This window comes from Hippocampus guttulatus, chromosome 3 (genome assembly GCF_054856545.1).
Source record: "Hippocampus guttulatus isolate MCC_2025c chromosome 3, RoL_Hgut_1.0, whole genome shotgun sequence".
Taxonomy (NCBI): domain Eukaryota; kingdom Metazoa; phylum Chordata; class Actinopteri; order Syngnathiformes; family Syngnathidae; genus Hippocampus; species Hippocampus guttulatus.
The window spans coordinates 3,227,501-3,248,779 of NC_141263.1; the positions used below are offsets into that span (position 1 = coordinate 3,227,501).

Genomic DNA, 21,279 nt, shown 5'->3' on the forward strand with positions numbered 1-21,279 from the left:
TACACAAAATCTTTGACCGTGTAATAAGCAGAGTTAAACTTTAAAACATCCTATTCAACCTTGACAACTAATTTGGCAGGGCCATGTAAAAGCATAGTACTTCTTGATTTCATAATACTTCAGGGTTAATGTTTAAGTACAAACACACACTCCTAGATACAAAATGTACCCCCGCCCACACACATACACAGTTTGCATACACAAATCATGCAATATCATTGTGTGTTACTTGTAGGCAATGAGCAGGAACAGCAAAGAGTACACTGCAGTGTTTGGATTTCAGTACACGGAGAGGAAATGCAGTAGCTCACAGTGATTCTTTCCCATTGCTCTTCAACCCATCGTCCTCTTTCCTCCTATCTGTACTTCCCATTTACAGCCTCTCGACTTAACTTGCTACCGTCCTTCAATATTTCCCCCTCCCTTCCTCTCCCGCATAAGGACCAGACCAGAGTTCCGAACTTCAGAAGCCGTGGAAGATGAGAAGGGAACAGGTAAGAAGCTTTCTCTGTGTCACTTTCTCTTTTCCTGCACTAGCAATATTTATGTTTTTGCTAGTTCATGACTAGGGGCGGCCCGGTAGTCCAGTGGTTAGCACGTCGGCTTCACATTACAGAGGTACCGGGTTCAATTCCAGCTCCGGCCTCCCTGTGTGGAGTTTGCATGTTCTCCCCGGGCCTGCGTGGGTTTTCTCCGGGTACTCCGGTTTCCTCCCACATTCCAAAAACATGCATGGCAGGCTGATTGGGCACTCTAAATTGTCCCTAGGTATGAGTGTGGGCGTGGATGGTTGTTCGTCTCTGTGTGCCTTGCGATTGGCTGGCAACCAATTCAGGGTGTCCCCCGCCTACTGCCCAAAGACAGCTGGGATAGGCTCCAGCACCCCCCGCGACCCTAGTGGGGATCAAGCGGTTCGGAAAATGGATGGATGGATGGATAGTTCATGACTATGTGTTAAGGTTAAGCAGTACTTTTGTGGTTTGATTTTTTTTTGGGAATATAACAGTGTCTGTGAGAGTCATTTTCATATTCAGACATTTGTTCTTGGGTCATCCTAGATTGCTAAGCAGAAAGGCAGAATTTTAGAGATGATAATGAAGAATGGGAAGAAAAGAGGTTCAGAATCTGCTGTCTGAACTGCAGAGGCGTATGTAGAGATCAGGTACTTGAGATTCCAACATTGAAGGCTTCCGATTTGTTTATTTACCTCTAGTCCACTCTTGGACTACGGCTGAAAAGTCCGGTCTTCCTTACTGCATGGTAAGGAAGGCTCTTTCAAAGGACAATGAAGATGGCTCAGAAGATTGTGGGGGCTCCCCACACCCACAGACATTTTCACCAAAAGATGCGCAGACAAAGGGGCTCTCTGCATCATCAAGGCCTCAGCCAATCTCGCACACACCCTCTTTCATCCCCTCCCCTTATGCTGGAGGCTACAGAACATCCATAACAATACCACCAGGCTGAGGAACAGCTTTTCTTCCCGCAAATTGTTACACTGTTAAACTCAAGACACTGCTCTGTAGCACTGACATCAGACCCCAGCCGAATGACTCTTCGTCCCTGCATGCTGAACACGTTATACTTGAACACTGTGTTCTCTTTTTTACAAAATGACCATGTAAATATCATTTGCATTTCAAGTCTCTTGGATATTCATTCAGCTGCATCCACACCTTTGCTGCACTGCATCTTTGCACACGTTCAAACAGTGAAAAGGCATCTCCTTGTGGCTTTGTCATATTTATTTTATCTTATTTTGTGGTTCTATAAGTCTTTGGACTCACCGGGCTAATCTGGGATCTTCGGCTATCATCGTGTGTGCCAAATCATTTGGAAATGTATGTTGGTAAATAATATTCCTTGAATCCTTGCTTTGTCATTCAGTTCACGATTCAGTCTTGAGGCGTACATTCGCTGTTCATGTATCGAGCATTGGTACTTTCACAGACCGTAGTACACAGTCATTTGCAGAAGTGGTATATATGTACGAACATTACTGCACTGCCAATGTGAGTCCTCTTTCTTTTACATTGCGGAGTTTACCAAATATTGGAAAATAGGAAGGACAAGATAGATTCAAAGCAAACAGCAGCTCAGTTCACAGCGCAAGCGCTTGCCATTTGCAAGTTGTCGTGATTCCTGCTCAACCTTCTACCGTTCACCTATAGCTGTCGCAGTCCACCTCCTGTGTTGACTTCTTTCTGGTTTCAGTTTTGCCGCTCTTGTGAATATCCATGTGACTCCTCGGGTTCAGCTACTGGACAGATCTTTTGGTCGAGACCTGTGTCTTGTTGGAAGGCTGCAGACTTATTCATCATCCATTTTATGCGTTGCTTGTCCTCGCTTTAGTTACATTTCTTTTAAATCTTCGAATCTGTGTCTTTTCACATCACTCAACAGGAGGCACGTTCAATACGATCTCCCCCTGCCTGCATGCTGGCTGCATAATTGGGCAAAGGTTCACAAGTAAATCAGAGAACATGGCAGTTCAAATCCCGGGCAGCACACTCCCAGCTAAGCTTAACTGAACTGAGAAGGAACAATTCATTTCATCAAATAATTCCAGACCTTACAATCGCACAAAAGAGTGATTTGTTTGAACACATTGCTTGGGAATGACGCAGTACTAATAACTCCAAAATGTTAGGCCAAACATCCATTCATCCATTATCAGAGCTGCTTGTCCTCACATTATGTTTTAAAAATTAAAAAAAACTTGGTACCATCTACTGTACATATGGGGCTGTTTTACATTGATGTAAAGTATTTCATCCATCCATCCATCCCTCCATTTTCTGATCCGCTTATCCTCACAAGGCATGCTGGAGCCTATCCCAGCTGACATCGGGCAGTAAGCGAGGTACACCCTGAACTGGTTGCCAGCCAATCGCTGGGCACACACAGACGAACAACCCTCCGCGCTCACACTCACACCGAGGGACAATTGAAAGTGTTCCATTAACCTGCCACGCAGGTTAATCCAATAACCCCCAATTTTGACCTTTTCATAGAATGTTAGGATGGCTGGTCTCAAAAAACTGCAAGGATTCCACTGAAGAAATATTAGCACACAATACTTCGTGCTATTACTGTCAAGAAAATAAATATACTAGGTAATCCTCCGATGAGTGAAATGAAATCCTATTTCTAGCCATGGTCTTGACTCAGGGAAATATGTCACAAATTAAACTCAGTGGTTCCTATTTTAAGCTGATCACAGCCACAGGTAAAGCACTGCTATAAAAGACCCAAAGCAGACAATAAAAAGAGCAAGGATGGAGTTAATTTGGCCAAATGTGCCAAACTTGTGTTTTTGTTTTTTGTCAAACCATCACAAAGTGCTGCAAAGGTGCCTGCTGGAAGAGATACGGGTAAGTTAGTGCAACATCAAGACACCTGAAGGGCAACACAAAATATCACATGCAAACCACGGTTCAATATTATATGTTTGGCTGATGTCTTATAAATATCATCGTATCTGTTGGAAATGGTATGCTACATTAATCCCTAATTTTAAAAAAATGGCATGCAAACACTACCATAATAGCAGCATGTTGCCAACCCGGATCATGCTTGCAGTGAGACTGAGGAGGAAACGAAGACAAAGCACAACCCTTAACTCCAGATTTGGCAGGTAGGAATCAGGGAATGTCAAGGAAATAAACAGCAGGACTTTACCTATTTCTTGAACAAATGTATAAAAATGAAGGGAAAACTGACAAACCAGTAGAGCTGACTGGTTTATAGACCTTTCAATGTTATTTAAAATAACATTGAAAGCCACTCGACTAAGTGGAAATAGTATGACGTAAAGAATACAGAGAATAATTTTGTTTACATATTTAAGAAAATAAAATGACATGAATTGAATGTATGTTATTGTATGAATGTTTAGGCCAGGGGCGGCCTGGTAGTCCAGTGGTTAGCACGTCGGCTTCACAGTGCAGAGGTACCGGGTTCGATTCCAGCTCCGGCCTCCCTGTGTGGAGTTTGCATGTTCTCCCCGGGCCTGCGTGGGTTTTCGCCGGGTGCTCCGGTTTCCTCCCACATTCCAAAAACATGCATGGCAGGTTGATTGGACGCTCTAAATTGTCCCTAGGTGTGAGTGTGGGCGTGGATGGTTGTTCGTCTCTGTGTGCCCGGCGATTGGCTGGCAACTGATTCAGGGTGTCCCCCGCCTACTGCCCGAAGACGGCTGGGATAGGCTCCAGCACCCCCCGCGACCCTAGTGAGGATCAAGCGGTTCGGAAAATGGATGGATGGATGTCTAGGCCAGCAGAGAAGGCCTTGCTGGCCCTGAGGGTCCGCCACTGCATGGCTCCCTCATAAGCACAGTTCGGATTTAAAGCCTTCACCAAGAAGCAAATGAACTCATGAGATCAATTGAAGACACTTAAGAGAAGAGAGGGAGGGGAGCGTGTTCAAATCAAATCCTTTTGACTCGTGGAGAGTGGAGGATGCCTGACTAATTACTCTGTGATGGGTGCACATAGACTCTCCAGCAGTCAGTGATGTGCATCTCAGGAAGGATTGGGGCCGGGGGAGGCTGCTTCAGAATGTTGAAGTGTAAAGTAGATCATGTTGCGTCGGCACAGTTGCTTTGCTGACATGAGATTTGACTGTAAGATCACAAAGTATTCAATTCTGAAATAAAGTCAGACATTTTGAAAAACTACTTTCTACCTCTTCTAGGTGGCTGACAATCGAATCAATTCATAATAATCATTCTGTTCTGAAGGTATGAGTGCCGTTGGGGTATTTTACGGTAGAAAAGATGACACATCAGTTGAGACCCAAATCAACCCATTTTATAACATCAGTCTCATAGTTTCCTTCTATCTCCTACAGTGATTCATTGCCTATCAGCTAGTTAGAGTGTTCAAGTGTCACTGACGGCCAACACCATTTTACAGCCTGCTGCTCAATGACTCATTCATTCAAAGCATCTCGAAGAAGCACAATGACACACCAATCTATTTTATTTTTTTTTTTACAATTGTAAATGTTGCCTTTTTTTACTTAGATTGGTTCCTGCTTGTATTATGAGTGTGTTGGGCAAGGTGTGAGCATGTGACGTGTCGCCCCCACCATCAGGTAAGTTGTGTCAGTATACGGGGTAAGATATCGCACAGGGTTTTGCAACAAAAAAAACACAGTGACCGTTTTCATTCTGAGGTATGACAAAATGTCTTAATCTCTCCTCTAACAAGTCAACTCGTATCACTGCTAGAACTTTTATCTGGAAAGAGGTTCTTTTAAAATTAATAGTTAACTTTTTTTTTTTACTATGGACCACTATACAAAACGGTTAATTTGCAGTCATTTCAGATCACTATGTACTATTTTCTTCTCAGACAGGACACACCCCCGGACCATATGCAGGTGTAAGTTGAGGGGTTCGTGGTTTTTTTGAATGGATGGCTCATACTTTACGAAACGGCAAAAGGAGAGATAGATTCCTTTTGCCCGCAGCTTTATCAAAAAGGACGTCTGCAACGCAGCACGATCGAGAACACACTCTTCTCCACAACAAAAACACTTCCCGCTTTCCTTTTCTTGAGCCAATCAGACGCTATCAACATAAAAACATTTTAAGCAATTATTAAACAATAGAATATAATTTAGGGAACCTTAACATGAAAGAATATGATGCTCAAAAATTAAATTATAATAACTAATAATATAACATTAACTTACACAGGTAAACTCGTCTTCTACTTTTTAGTGGCGCCCTCTGGTGGAGAAGATCATTGCAACGTGACAACAAACCCTGCTTCACATCTTTTCTTGGAATAAGTAAATTTTTGTCTGGCCTACGGGTCTGTTGTTGGGACTCGAGATAGACTACAGGGGGTCATCTGCGAGGCGACTCCTCTGTGACGTTTTGTTCACCTTCATCACATAGAAGAGCTGCACACACAGGTATGTGCTACAAAACGACCAGCGTTCGAGCTGCGTGTAAATGGAGCTGGGGCATTGCTTCAGGAATGAATCCAGTCAAGTGTGCGGTCTTCACAGTGTTGTATTTTGAATACAACACTGTGAATACGCTGCAGTTCTATCAGCTCTTCAAATCTAATGGTCATATGACACACTCTAGAACAAAAAAAAAAAAAAGCAAAAAACAATCAATAAAAATGTATTCAGCCTTTTATTATTAATCCAGAAATACCAGGCTGCAAATATCAATAATACTGATTCTGGTACAGCAGTAACACAAGACATGATGTGAAACAAGCCCTCTGACGGATATTGCAGAGGATTCCAGTAACAAGGTCACTATCTGTCTTTGGAGCTCTGAGAAATGCATGAATAATTAATTAAGGCGCATATCACTTCAATTGAGCAGGATGTGAAATAGAGTGTGTCATATTGTGTATGTATGCATGTGCGTGCTGAATATTAATTTTCCACAAAGGAACACGTTCCCGCTCACACAAAACATTCTGCTGGTTTCAGTGTTGCAAGGCAGAGAGGACGACCCCAGTGCAGGAGCCAAAGCCCACCCGGTAACCATCTCTTTCGCAGTGACCTGGACAAAGAAAAATCCATGTACATGATGAAGCTGCATCATGTTTGCCTCTATCTACTCCATGTTCAGCTGCAATAAAGGCTCGGTTATTATCATGTCCTACATACAGTATAGGGAATGGCTAGTCATTCAGTGAATTCAAAATACATTAACTAATATATGTGGGTTTAATTAAGGGTTCTTTAAAGACTTCTTGATCTCAGAACAGGCTATGGTTGACCAAATCAAATTATTTTATTTTAAACAATGTGCTCGTGTGTCCATTTAGTTGTTGTTTCTTAAGCAGTAGGCTGATTTTTACGACTAACCTGTAATGGTGACTTCATCCCCATCCTGGAGGAAGGTTCTGGTTTCTCCACCACGAAGGTCAATACTCTTGGATCCTCTCCATGATAGTTCCAGCATGGAGCCGAAACTCTTTGGATCCTTTTGGGAGACAGATGATGCACATGTGCTGTATATGAAATGGATACCACAAATGTGTTTCAAAAGCAAACGCTGATCTACAATTGTACAATGCCAATAGGACACTATACATTCATTCATTCTATCCCACGTCTTCTCTTTAAACCCCACTGAGCGGTGAAGGTTTGAGAGTGTTTGCAAAAATAGTGAATGTTGATGTCTTGTCAGGGTTCGTTTAGGTCGCAATCAGTCGCAAAGACATTCGTCGACACTTTTAATGATCACAATTTTTTCTTGTCGCCAGGAAATTTTGAACCTGAACATGTTTCAACGCTGAGTGAGATAGGAGCTACAGGATCATGGCTGAGTTATTTCAGATTCAGATTTTATTTATGAAAGAATAAGCTCTTCAAAAGGTACTTGGTCCATTCGTGAAAACAAAAAAAAAATCTTGAACAATTATTTTCGTTTGAATGATACCAGTTGTCAGTAATTCAATTGGTAATTTTTCAAATTATATGAAAATGACCCATGTGTGTGTGCGTGTGTGCTCCAAACAGATTTTTAAACTGCTGATACAGATTATCCATACGTCTGATCAGCGGATAACGTTAGGAATACCGATCACGTGAATTCGGTGTAAAATGTCCACTTTTAGAGCTACAACTACACGAATTGATAAATCAGTTGGGTTTTTTTTTCCAATGAATTGACTAATAAGATTATATCGAAACATTGGTTGTTGTGTATGCTTTCTTATTCAAAAACTGGACATTGGAGAAAAAGCTAAATAAAAAAACGAATTGTAGAACTTAAGACAGAAAAGGTTTAGCCTCACAGAGTGACTAATATTCAATATACTCTGTTACGGAATGCACAGGTATATTTAGGAAATGTATAGTTTATAGTGTGTCGTCAGACACTCACAGGTCCACTAATGGTACCAGAAGCCAGCAGGTCTCCAGGTCTGATGTTGCAGCCATTGATTGTGTGATGAGCGAGCTGCTGCTTCATTGTCCAGTACATGTACTAAAGACATGGACGAGAGAAGCAGTGAAGTCAAAGCACAAGTAGCAGACGCTCTCGACTGCCTGCCACTGAAATCAGCACTATCATGATGTATGTGTGTGAAGTGTAGCATCTGACAGAACTGTAATGGAATGCAAGAGACAGGCCAAGTTTAGGCAATGGTTTGTGAAAGATAAAATAATATATTACTTTTTTAATTATTACATACTCAATGTAATTGCTACTACTGTACTCATTTAAATTTTGACAAAAAATGTGGAGGAAGGGTTTGTCATGTGCCACTTGTAAGTATCTAATATTTAAAGTTAGTTTCAGATACAGATTATTACCTTGAAGTTTGAACTGCAGATGTTAGAAGATTCTTTCATTAGCTGCCCTGAAGGAGAATACAATCATAACACAAAATAAACCTACCAGTCACAACATGCACAATTCAATGACATACAATATATTTTCGATACCATAAACTTTCGCTTTAATAATGCTCAATTTCGATTGAGACAATTAGAAAAGTAGTCAATGAACAATATGTTATCTTAGGTTTGCAATTTGCAGTGGGGTGGCTTTACACTCCATCATATACACACTAATAATTTACTTACCTCATTTAGCTACATGAGATTCAACACATTAGACAACTCTGCACTACTGTACTCTAGGATGCACTGCCAAATCTTTTGTACCGCCCGATGCACCCTCGAGGACCTGTACACCGCAAGAACCAAGACAAGGGCATGGAAAATCCTACCAACCCCCCACACACACCACCTCTTCCAATTACCGGTACTCCCCTCAGGTAGGTGCTCTCGAATCATGTGCACCAAAATCAGCAGACATTTAAAACTCATTCAGTACCAGCCAATTCTAGACCCCCCCTTTTTTTTTTTTTTACCCTAAGTCTCGGAAAAATTGAAAGTATCTGGGGTTGAACGTGTGGAGTGTGAAAAGACATAGATATGTCTTTGGGAGTGAATGAGTTAGCTTCTTCATTCTCGCCATTAACTCCCTAAACAGTTTACTCAAATCTAAGATCTAAGATTAGATATCCTTTATTTGTCCCACACTGGGGAGATTTACAGCCTCCAGCAGCAAGAATGTAGGCAGAAAGAAGAAAGAAGAAAAAAACAAACAAACACCGTTTGACACACTACAGTGTCATTTTGCATTTTTGCATGTGGGACAGTATTACCACACTGATCATTGTAGCTCCAGCTCTGTACATACTTGAACAATTGTTGTTGATCAATGTACCACAGTACTAGACTCTTCAAAGCACTTCAAGGGCTTTATACATAATTGCACAGTTAAAGTTGTATCACAATGACTACTACTGGTCACTTAAAAATGGTGCAACGATTATTTGCACCAATTGCACAGTGGTTTTGGTATTGTATGTTCCGCACTACTTTATCTCTGCTCAATGCCTCTCCATATTGTCACACAACTGTCATTGGGTGGTACCACTGCACAATGGTACGCTTACATTACGGAAAGTCTTTCAATACTTATAAGATAAGATAAGATATCCTTTACTTGTCCCACACTGGGGAAATTTACAGCCTCCAGCAGCAAGAATGTAGGCAGAAAGAAGAAAGAAGAAAAAAAACAAACAAACACCGTTCAATTAAGTGCAATATAAATACAGAATGGATAAATCGCAGTGCTATTTACAGTTGTTTTCCACATCATTTAATTATTATTAATATTATACATATATATATTATATATAATATATATTATATATATATAATATATTATATGCCATGTCCTAGTTTATTGTAGTTGCTTGTTATTTCAATACTAGTGTAGCCTATAGTACCGGAGACAAATTCCTTGTGTGTTTTACATACTCGGCAAATAAAGATGATTCCGATTCTGATTCTGATTGTGTGATTGTTGTGATTCTGTTGTGATTCTGATTGTGTGAATCTAAACTTGAGTCAGTAAACTGACTCAAGTTTAGATTCACACATACCACATATGAAACAAACTTTGTTTCGTCCATACCTTTTAGTGATACAAATAGATTGATGTTGAACGTGTATGCATCTTCATGTTGGAGGTAGGGGAGTGGCTGTGGATCCTGTAAAAAGGATTTTGGGTGGGGGAGGGCATGGGGAATGCACAGAAACTTAATTACATGTCATGCATAAATATCGTCATTCTATTAAATAATTAAATAAATGCCGGTACAACGCAATGAAAACATCCAAACTGCACCGAAATGTCACATCATCCATCCATTCATTCATGTTCAACACCGCATATCCTGAAGAAGGTCGCGGAGGTTGCTGGAGCCTGTCCCAGCTGACTTTTGGGCAAAAGGCGCATTACCCTCTGAACTGGCCGCCAGCCAGTCACAGGGCATAGAGTATATAGCAGTGGTCACCAAACTACGGCCCGCTTCCACATTTGGTCCGGCCCCCCTGAACAATACCAGAGAGTCTTTTGATTTATTTTTCATCTATGTATATTTGTATTTTATCATAAAATTTGGCTTTTGCAATAAAATATTCCTCAGTTATGATCTATTTTCATGATTAACTATTAGCTAGTAACAATTTCATAAACACATACAGTATAACGTGACATTTGTTCCATCCTTCTGCGGTCTGTGCCGTTATCTGGCAACCCCAGGAAAAAAAATCCTAAACCCGTCCCTCTCAAAGAGAACGTAATCATGGCGAAAAGGTGAGGTAAGAGAAAAAAAATTATTCAGAATACAGGGAATTTAACCCAAAATGGAGAAACAATTTTTTTTTTTTCAATGCAAAGAAAAGATTGTCTCATCTGTCGGCGGCGGTATTCAAAGAATACAATCTGCGGAGACACTATGAATCCCGTCACAACAACAAGTACGATTTTTTGCATGGGCAAATGAGAGCAGACAAACTGTCAACGCTAAAAAGAGGAACGTTAGCTCAGCAAAATACATTTGTACGCCAAGCTCAGCTGAACCAGCCATCTGTTCGGGCTAGCTTGCGGTTTGCTCAACTGATAGCAAGCAGCGGTAAGGAGAGTTTGTCAAGAAATGCATGAATGCTGTCGCGGAGGTGGTGTGTCCCGAGAAGAAAGACTTCTTTAATACTTTTCTACTACGTTTCTGGGAAACAATACATTTTTACGTCTAGGTACTCTTGCAGTCACACTTTTGCTGTTACAAACTGACCCCGGCCCCCCCATCAGAGAAGCGAAAAGTTATGTGGCCCTCACAGGAAAAAGTTTGGGGACCACTGGTATATAGAGACAGACAATTAGGTAAAGCACCCCTGCTGCAGGTTGACCTATCAAATCAAATCAAATTTTAAAAGGAGAAATGACTGAGTTTTACATTCTTGAGGATGGATGTACAGGTAGAATGCAGATCCAATTTGGAACTAAAGCCTCTATCAGGTATTTTTTAACTGTCCATCCAATTTCACGTTTCAAGAGACCTGTCCAAATAGCGCTGTGTTTACACTCACTGAACATATGGAAAATCCCAGATGTGCATTTTATGAATAGAATTGTCACTTTTTTACCAGCCTATCGATGCATCTTACTCTTCACTCGTGTATGCATTTCAGAAAAAGTGAGCGTGTTTCCATTTTTTCCCACTGATATTGTTTCATTGATATTGCAAGAGGTAGTTGTATGTTTTTTTCCCTGTTAACTTTTATCAACAGCTGTTAGTTGTCAGAAACCGCGTGAGTGATCCTTGCAAGTTCTGAATCCCGCTTGTCTCCAATGTCTTATGAAGTTCCACGGGGTTCAGTTTTAGAACCGCTGCTCTTCTCTTTGGACTCTACATTCATAGACAGTGCAGCTGCGCTCAAGCGTAAAAACGGGCATATCCTGATTTTCATGCTGATGCAAGCCCCGATGTGCTCGTTTGGAAATTTGGTTTTTCTCTCTCACCATGCTGGGCATTTGGCATACTGAAGGCATTTCCTTTGAGAAGTGTCCGGTGCACCTAAAAATTTGGTTGTTGAAAGTAGACTAATCGTTACGCCTGCCGGAACCTCATCGAACTATTGGCGCAGGGAGTATAATGCAATTTTGGTGAACGTGAGTGAAGGCAGACATGCTCTAAGTTCTGTGGACATGTATGATGAATGTCATCGTATACATCATAATAACAACATCGAACATTCAGAAACATTGTAGAAATTAAGTGAACGCATTATAATTATTATAGTTTCTCAATCACTCCCCTGGCCGTGGCACAGCTATTACACACGGGCATGACCCATTAGGTGGAAGGCAGTTTTCAAGTGCCCAATTTACAGTGGTAATCTGTCATCGCGTGATCAAATTTACATCATTTGTCCATAGAGGTGTGCTTGCAGTTGGTTACAAACACACTTGGCAAAGTATGTCCTGCGTGGACTCCAGAAAATCAGTTTCTGTTTGGGCCATACCAAGGACAGTGTGACTCTCATACATTGAATTTAAAGGCACTCCTTCGGTTGGCTGCAAAGCAAGTTGGATGTTTCCACGGCCACAATGGCGCAAAAAAAGCTGCATGCATTTACGAAAATACCGACACTTGATGTAGCCCGTACATTTGCACAGTTAGTCCGCACAATGCGCCAAATTTACACTGGCTATGAATATTGAGCCTGTAGTGTTTGCATCTATGGTCATGACCTGAATGGGATTGGGCTCCGCAAAGGGTAACAAGGCCTCCATAGGGACCACCCAAGGTGAGATGGTTGTTCCAAAGTTCTTCCCCAGGAATGGACCCAAAGGAACATACTCCCAAGCTTGGATGTCCCGAGCTGAAAGAGATGAAACATGAGCATAAGTGTTGATAGTCTTTTGTCCCTACATCCAGAATGTTGTGTTCTTCCGACTGCTGTTGTATGTAAATCGCATGGCAGTGTGGTGATAAATAGAAAGTGTGTGCACATAGACCTGTCATGTGTGAGCCACCATGGCTGCCTGATGTGGGCGACCCATAAAATAAAAGGGGTGACTTTGATTTACGTGTCTGATGTTTGCATACATACACACACAGGCACGACAGTTTCATTCAACACCTCGAAAAGCTTTGCAAATACAGATCGAGTGAACTTTACTGCCTTATCATACAGGGGAGTGAGTCTGCTTATTAATTTCCATCCATCTGTTTTCTGATCTGTTTATCCTCAAAAGGGTTTTGGGGGGTGCTGGAGCCTTTCTCAGCTGTTTTTGGGCAGCATGAAGGGCACACCCTGAATTGGTTGCCAACCAATCCCAGGACACATATAGACGAACAACCATTCGCTCCTACACTTCCACCTAGGGACAATTTAGAATTAACGTGCCATTTGTGTTTTTGGAATGTGGGAGGAAACCAAAGTGCCCAGAGAAAACCCACGCAGGCATGGGGAAAACATGGGGAGAACAGCAAAATCATAATTCCTTAGAGACGTGGAACATGAATTGATGAGAGTTGACTTTACCATTTAATCTTCATCTATGTCAATCTGACTTAATATGAAGGGACTGCATTAATCTATAATGCAGGAGTAAAGGAAGGTACAAGTGGTGCTTTTAAGTAAAATGTCACTGCAAATTAATGTTGTCCATTTGGACGGTCTTGCTGATACACTCTCTCTCTCTTTTTTCTCCCTGCCTTTCAATTTTTTTCCATGACAACCTGCATTACACTTAAAATGAATAAATTGTGACTTTTATTACATCTAAATAGGGGCTGTAAAATACATTTCATAATTGCCTGTTTATGTTTTAAAATTGCAAAATTGTTTATATGGACAAATGAAGGTCAATTTTAAAGCTAAATGCAATTTCATGCACCCTGTAACCTGATAAAATGATAAGCTGTCCACTGCAGTAACCGCTGTCTCTAAAAGGGTTAACGTTGGACAAGTGATGATTGAACAGATGTTCTTACCACTCCAGTCGTTCATGAGTACCATGCCAAAGATGTGTTCATGGGCTTTCTCAATGGGGATTGGCTCCCCAAGCAAATTGCCCCCTCCAACAAAGAACGCCTACACACAGCATAAAACACATATATCTTAAAAGACATCAAAAGAAATTTCAATGAACCTGCTGTTAACATATTTTCTTTCACAATAGATTGACAAGCATGCACGTGATAAGATGAGAGAGAGCGATAATCACCATCTCCAACTCGATGTCCAATTGCTTTGATGGGCCAAAGACAGGAGGTTTTGCTGAAACAAAGGAAGGAAACATTGGGGTAATGTCAGTCATTTATGATTACTTTTACTTACTGTTCTGTGTTTTAAAACATTTCTCCTTTGGATAATGTACTGCAATGTGTACCAATTCCAATGAAGTGGGGACATTGTGTAAAACATAAATAAAAAACAAAACAAAACAGAATATTCTGTTTTTATTTATATTTAACTCGATGTCGTCACTGCATTGGATTTGGATCTGTATAATTTTCTCATGCTAATAACATAATTGCCCAATTCATTTTTTTGCCAAAGTCAGATTTTTGCAGGAAATCTTAATGTTTTTTGGAGATTTTTGCAACATCGGCATTAGACTATGGAGAGTCAATTCCAGCAAAAATCTGACTGGCAAAAAAACCAAAACAATTAGTCAGGCAGTTATGTTACCCATCCATCCATTTTCGAATCCGTTTTTCCTCACGAGGGTCATGGGTATGCTGGAGCCTCTCCCAGCTGTCTTTAGGAACAAACAACCATTCACTTTCAGTCACAATTGAGAGGGACAATTTAGAGCATTCAAGCAACCTTCCATTCATGTTTTTGGAATGTGGAAGGAAACCGGAGTACCCAGAGAAAATCCACGCAGGCACAGGGAGAACATGCAAAACGCCACACGGGAAGGCCGGAACGGAGAATTTGAACCCATGACCTCTGCACTGTGAGGTGGATGTGCTAACCAGTCCACCACCGTGCTGCCCATTTATTTTATTAATGTGATAATTTAATCATATAATACCACTTGAAGGCTTTTTTTTCCCCAAGATAAATTCAATCCAAATATGCGACTACACAAACTTACAATGTTGGACATGAATGTGTAAGTGCTTCATTCACCAGAACATTTGGTCAACATCCATCAGGGGAGTCAGCATAATGAATTTCAAGCTGTGCCACTTTGAACTTACTCTGATCGGGTCTCATCTGGCCCATGGGCCGACGAATAGGGGTACCAGAAACAACCACTGATGATGCTCTACCATGATATCCCACGGGAAGCCTCAACCTGCACAAAATAATAGGCCAAGTAAGAGATCAAGTTGCTCTAACAATTTTTTCGATGTGATAATGATCTGAGGGACAGCCATCCATCCATCTTCGAATCCTCATGAGGGACACGGGCAAGTTGGAGCCTATCCCAGCTGTGTTCGGGCAGTCTGCATGGTGCACCCTGAACTGGTTGCCAGCCAATCGCAGGGCACACAGAGACAAACAACCATTTACGCTCACAATCACACCTATGGACAATTTAGAGCAGGGGTGCCCATTACGTCGATCCTGATCTACCGGTAGATCTAAGATAGGTCCCAAGTAGATCCGAGGAGTGTCAAGGAGAAAAAAAAAAACAAACAACTGGGTGTCTTTGTACATGTTAGAAATATATTTTTTGTTTTAATGTACGCTGCACCCTAATCATCCTATCAGTCTCATTTTCACAAAGTCTCATTTTCACAAAAAAATATGTAAAAAATAAAATAAAGCAGGTAAATCTTGAATTTACGGCGGCACGTGGTTACGTCACCGGAAGTTGTTAACGCTCAGCAGTCTGCAATTGCAGCTTGTGATCAGAGCTGTTGCGCTCTATCTATTATCGTCATTATTCTCATTAAAGAGTTTGCTTCGTGTACAATTCACCGGGGGCACGGGCAAAGAATAGGAATCTAGGAGGGCCCAGGGAAGCACTTTAAAACGGTACGTGTGAGCTACGATAGTTAACAGGCTGCAAAAGTGCATCGCATGCCTCAGTTTCAGGCTGTTTCTCATCATGGCGTGCCTGTGTGTGTGTGTGCGCGTGCGTGCCGGTAAGAATAGATCCCGGGAGGTTAGTTGATCGAAAAGTAGATCTTCGGTCCAAAATGTTTGGGCACCCCTGATTTAGAGTGTTCAATCAGCCTGCCGTGCATGTTTTTAGAATGTAGGAGGAAACCAGAGTACCCGGAGAAAACCCACGCAGGCACGGGGAGGACATGCAAACTCCACACAGGGAGGCAGGAGCTGGAATCAAATCCTGCACCTCTGCACTGTAAGGCCGACCAGCTAACCAGTCGACCACCTTGCTGCTCATTTGAGGGACATTGCTTCTAAAATACGAAAAGGAATGGTTACACAGCACACTACTGTGCTAGAATATGAGCATCATCTTCATCAATAAAATAATGTTCAACTGTTCCTCTACAGTGCATATCAGTGATGCAAAGAGTGCCGGGCAGTTGGTTTCACGCACTCCTCTCTCTCCACCAGCAATTGCCTGCAGATGTTGTGTTGATATTAGTTTACCAGTTTGGCATGAGAGCATTTTCTTTTCCCCGAAACATGGTGCCAACGTTAGTTGCATGATCCCTGGATGAATAGAAGTCGGTGTAATCACCTGTATTGAAAGACGCACACACATAAAAATATTTCAAACGATGACACAAAGTCAAAGAAATCACCTGCAACATGTACTTATGAACAGGCTATAAAACAGAGGTGGGCAAACTACGACCCGCGGGCCGAATCCGGCCCCTTGGTCTTTTTAATCCGGCCCGCCGAAGGTTGGTCCACAATTAAGGTTCGATGTGAATGATTGCATTCATTTCAATTGGACTTGTATTGACAGGCATTTCACCGCCAGGTGGCGCATTGATTTGAAGTTGCAGAACACGGGGGGGGGGGGATCTTTTCGACCACCTAGGACCTCTGTATCGCTCTACTTCTACTGGTCTGATCACAACCCATCTGCAGCGATGCACAGGCTAAAAGAGGTAATCAACAACACTGTTGTCATTTAAAAAAGTATATTAATACCGTACTTTCATGCTTTTGTTCTGTTGATGTTTGATATGGACTGTCAACAAATGCAGTTTTTTTTAATGTACCATAGCTCGTGCTGACCTGGCCCTTCTGTCAAATTTTAAAAGTCAATGCTGCTATAAAATGTAACATTTAAAGCACAAATTATCTTTGTTATTTCTACTCGTGTAAACCGGATGGGAATAGTCCTTTCCTGTCACATTAGAATGAAACACTGCAACCTAGTACTAAGAGTGTTCATGCATGAGCTCCTCATAACATCTTTAACAGCCTTGTCACTTTGGCAGCTCTGTCATTACACAGTACCGGTAATTATCATCATCATCATGTTTGACCTAAGGTCTGATCCTTTGGCTCATGACATGTTAGATCTACACACTTTTTGCCATCTCGTTACTAATATTCACCTTCAATCTCATCAACATCTCTTTGGATGATAAATTTCCATAGAAAGAATGACAGGTAACTCTGTGATTGGACACATTTTATTAGGACAACTGGGAACTGTCGTAAATTATGAAAAATCAATAATTCACAAAGACAATTTCTCATTTCTCCAAATAGAACATTTTTTTGTGTGTGTGACAGTGTTAGTTTTGTGCATTTGAGTGTGGACTGACCGATATCTGCGGGAAGATGCATTTTGGCTGCGCTCTGTGGGACAAAAGCTCTGCAGACACAAAAGAAAAACAAGTGAGAGGAAAACCAGAGTGGAATAAAATGAGCAAAAACAAAGTAAATATTTTCAAATTTGTAGGAAACACAAATGACGAAAAAAACTAATTAATGGATGTGAAAGGATTACACTTGAAACTTCTCTTTGCATTTACTGTGCCAGACAAAGAGGGGACGGGAAATGTCGATTAAGCAGCAACAAGTGTAGTCAGGAAAATTCCAAAATACAAAATGTCATGGAAAACTGTTGCTAATGAGAGTATGCAAAGAAAAAATAAATAAAACTGATAAAAAACAGTGAAGCCACATACAGGGTACTCAAAGTGACCAGTAAAAACAACAAATATCCAATTCAACAAACTGGTTGATGCAGACCTGACAGGGACAAAATGAAAACTGGAGATTAAATACACAATGATCAATCACGAGACAGCCATTTGGGCAAAAAACAAGTTGAAGGAAAAAGCTGATGGCATGTAGAAGGCAAGCAAATGAACAAGTGGCACAAGACAGGCACAAATAGAAGCTCAACAAAGGAGTGTCCGGAAACTAAATCGGGTCGACCTTAAAATCAGCATTACCAATGAGTTTGTGATTTTTTTTTTTAATTTAAATTTTTCTGATAAAATAATTCAAGAATCTACAAACAATAATTTGTAACATGGTATCATGACATCACAGTTGCTCAGGGCTCAGGTAACAACCAATCACGGCTCACGTTTTTCTGGGTTTGGTCATGTGACATTTGCAAACTGAGCCGTGATTGGTCATTGCTGTGCAACCGTGACGTAATTTTCAGTCGATAGCAAGTGTCAAAATGACTGGTGGATGAAAACGGATGGGTTTTGCTGCCTAATTCATATTCCTCAAATGCAATATAAATCAGAAAACAGTTTTTAGTCTAGTGGGCACGAAGGGAACATGTTATTGTCAAGAAAATTTTGGAGCGGACTCCTCCCTGCTTGATGGACACGCCGACTTGTTTAGGAGTCGATTTTACTACTACTAATGCCTTGAATCACAGTCCTGCACCTGAAGATGGAACTTGAGTTTGGCACAATTATGAGTGATACATTTTCCACGCTAAAAACACCTTGTGTGACTTCACTGATAGAATGTGACCATAATGCAAACATACAAAGCAGTAGCTTGGTGAAAATGATTAACTACACACACTCACCTACTGCGGAGAGTGCAGTCATCTCTTAGAGTGCTCTCATTGGCTGAGAGCAAAAACTGCAAAGTTCTTCTGGTCTCCTTCCATGCTTCATATCCCAGACCCATGAAAGCATTTAATGTAGGCTGACATATGGAACACAATATCATAGAAATGGTAACACACAACATTATGTAAAGGCATGTATGACTGGACAAGTCGTATGTATCATTGATTAATGTCACGGTGTATGATAAATATTCTGCCTTACAACAATTGTGAGGTGGAACCCATGCCGGGGTTTTAGAACGGATTAAAGAAAGATTATGATGCAACTGCGGTACCTTGTAGACACAGCAGCACGTGTCAGTCTGCCCTATGACACACTCTATAGGATAGCACTGGTAATTATACGTACTCGTTCCCAACTCAACATTGTTTTTGAAAAATGTGGATCATGTCATTGTTAAACTTTTAAAAGTAAGAGTAATACTGATTCAACTTGACACCAGTAATCCTCTGGCAAATCCGAGAGCCTTATTGAGGAATATACAATCTCTCACAATGCAAAACAACTACTACCTGTTGAAAGACATCCTGATGTTTGGCCATCACGGGTCCTTGAAACAGTGAGAGTATCACACTCAGGTCCAGAATCTGGTCTCCAATGGCGACCCCAATGCGACGTTTGGGCTGAGGACATCAGAATTTTCGAATTATTTATTTGATTCCTTGAGGGTTCATTCACATTTTAGCATGCTTCTCCAACTAAAAGTAATCAGGCAAGAAAGAAAATACTGTGATGAAAACCATACCTGGTCCTTTCTTGTTAAATGACAGTTCACAGAACAAAAACCAAAAGCACTTACATTGTCCAATGTGGAGAATACGCCATACGGTAGGTTGTGGAAAGAGAAATCAGATGCTGGATCTACGTTCACAAAAGACATTTTCTCTCCAGAGGTCGTGTTCCAAGGTAAACCTAGGTGAGTTTTTGAGTGGACAACATCTGTGAGAGTTTGCAGATGTTGCAGCCTTTGGACAGACCCGCCTGCGACGGCACATCCAATCACAGGCAGTCAATTGGATCCACCCTAACTTTGGGCACTCATACATTAATTTAAACCAGTTTGGGGGATGACTAAGCACTTCTTCCCATTCACATTCAAGTAATATATGTCAAGATAAATATATAATGTAAAGGTTGTGCATGAATAATTTTCCACTATGTTTAAGTGTAAATTAAAATACACGTCCATGTGTTTAATGTATTGTTGCGGTTGAAAGAGAAAGAAACTATTTTATGTTTACTGATTTGTTTTCAAAGGCGTTTGATTTTAATGATGGTTAGATGGAAAATGTTAAAGCTAAAGATAACGTTGCAACAGCAGTACGCTGCTATGCAATCTCCTCGTCCTGAATTGTAACGTTCACTTCTGAAAGCATTTCGAATATCACTTCCTCGTTGCTGCTGACGTATGAGTCATGCGTCATTGCAGTGCATACCTTACGCAAAGTTGCTTTGAGCACAATATGGTACGCCGACATTGCCGCCATATTTGATGTGGCAGAGCGAAGCAACAGGTGAGGATGGCTCATTAATTTGCTTCTTGGAGATGTGTATTTTCAGATTGACAAAGCCATTAAACTGAATAATTGCTTTTGATTGTACTTTTCCATGATTACATTACATCAAGATCAGTGATCATATTTCTCATTAATCAAATTGTTGATGTAAATCACTGAATATGAAACAGATTCATAAAATTCCATTACATGTAATGTAAACATTACAGTGCTCTTTATGCAGAGACCCAAATGCAGGGGTGCAAACATTTCAGAAGAAAAGTAGTTCGATAATGAATTGATCAATAGCGAAACTGAGCATAAAGGTTATTCATAGTGGTAAGAGAACTAAATAGCCAAACCGTCAAACTCTGCCTTAGTTAAAACACAATGGCAACAAAGTAGCTATACTGTATAATCAAATGCCCAATGGAAACATTTAACACACACAGCAAGCTTATTGATCACAAAATGGAAAGGTGGAAAGTTAAAAGTTTTTATTTTAAAGTCCAAATCTTGTGATTTCAGGCTGTCAAATGTGAATAGTTTGAACACAGAAAAAGGGTGCCATGGTGGTTTACCTCACAGAGCAGAGGTCTGGGGTTTGTTCCTGCCCGGCCTTCTTGTGTGGAGTTGGCATATTCTCCCCGTGCCTGTGTGGGGTTTCTCTGGGTACTCCGGTCTTATCCCACGTTCCAGAATGGCAGGGTAATGGAACATTCTAAATTGTCCCAAGGTGTGATTGTGAGCGCTTTTACCTGCACATTAAGTTAAGGCTAGCGAGCCCATTGGCCATTGCAGGAATGGATTGTTTTGTGATCAAGAACCCATTCGTAATCTGAGCCAGGTCATGAAGGAGCACCAGAACAATCGCTGTTTGCTGCTCTAAAGCCCCCTTTTGCAGCATGTCAATATAAATTTTACATTACAAA

At 41.0% G+C, this 21,279-nt stretch overlaps 1 protein-coding gene across 1 annotated transcript; it reads right to left on the minus strand.

The window, feature by feature from the left end:
- Positions 1–6,135: 6,135 nt before the first annotated feature.
- On the minus strand, positions 6,136–20,209 carry fah (fumarylacetoacetate hydrolase (fumarylacetoacetase)). The gene is made up of 14 exons (XM_086107062.1): positions 19,651–20,209; positions 19,364–19,474; positions 18,806–18,927; positions 17,571–17,620; positions 16,435–16,525; positions 15,066–15,163; positions 14,081–14,133; positions 13,848–13,947; positions 12,599–12,729; positions 9,977–10,052; positions 8,299–8,345; positions 7,868–7,969; positions 6,844–6,961; positions 6,136–6,535 (listed from the first exon to the last, which is right to left on the minus strand). The coding sequence occupies exons 1-14, from the start codon at positions 19,729–19,731 to the stop codon at positions 6,459–6,461; spliced, it is 1,257 nt and encodes a 418-aa protein (XP_085963188.1). The 5' UTR covers positions 19,732–20,209; the 3' UTR covers positions 6,136–6,458.
- Positions 20,210–21,279: the final 1,070 nt, after the last annotated feature.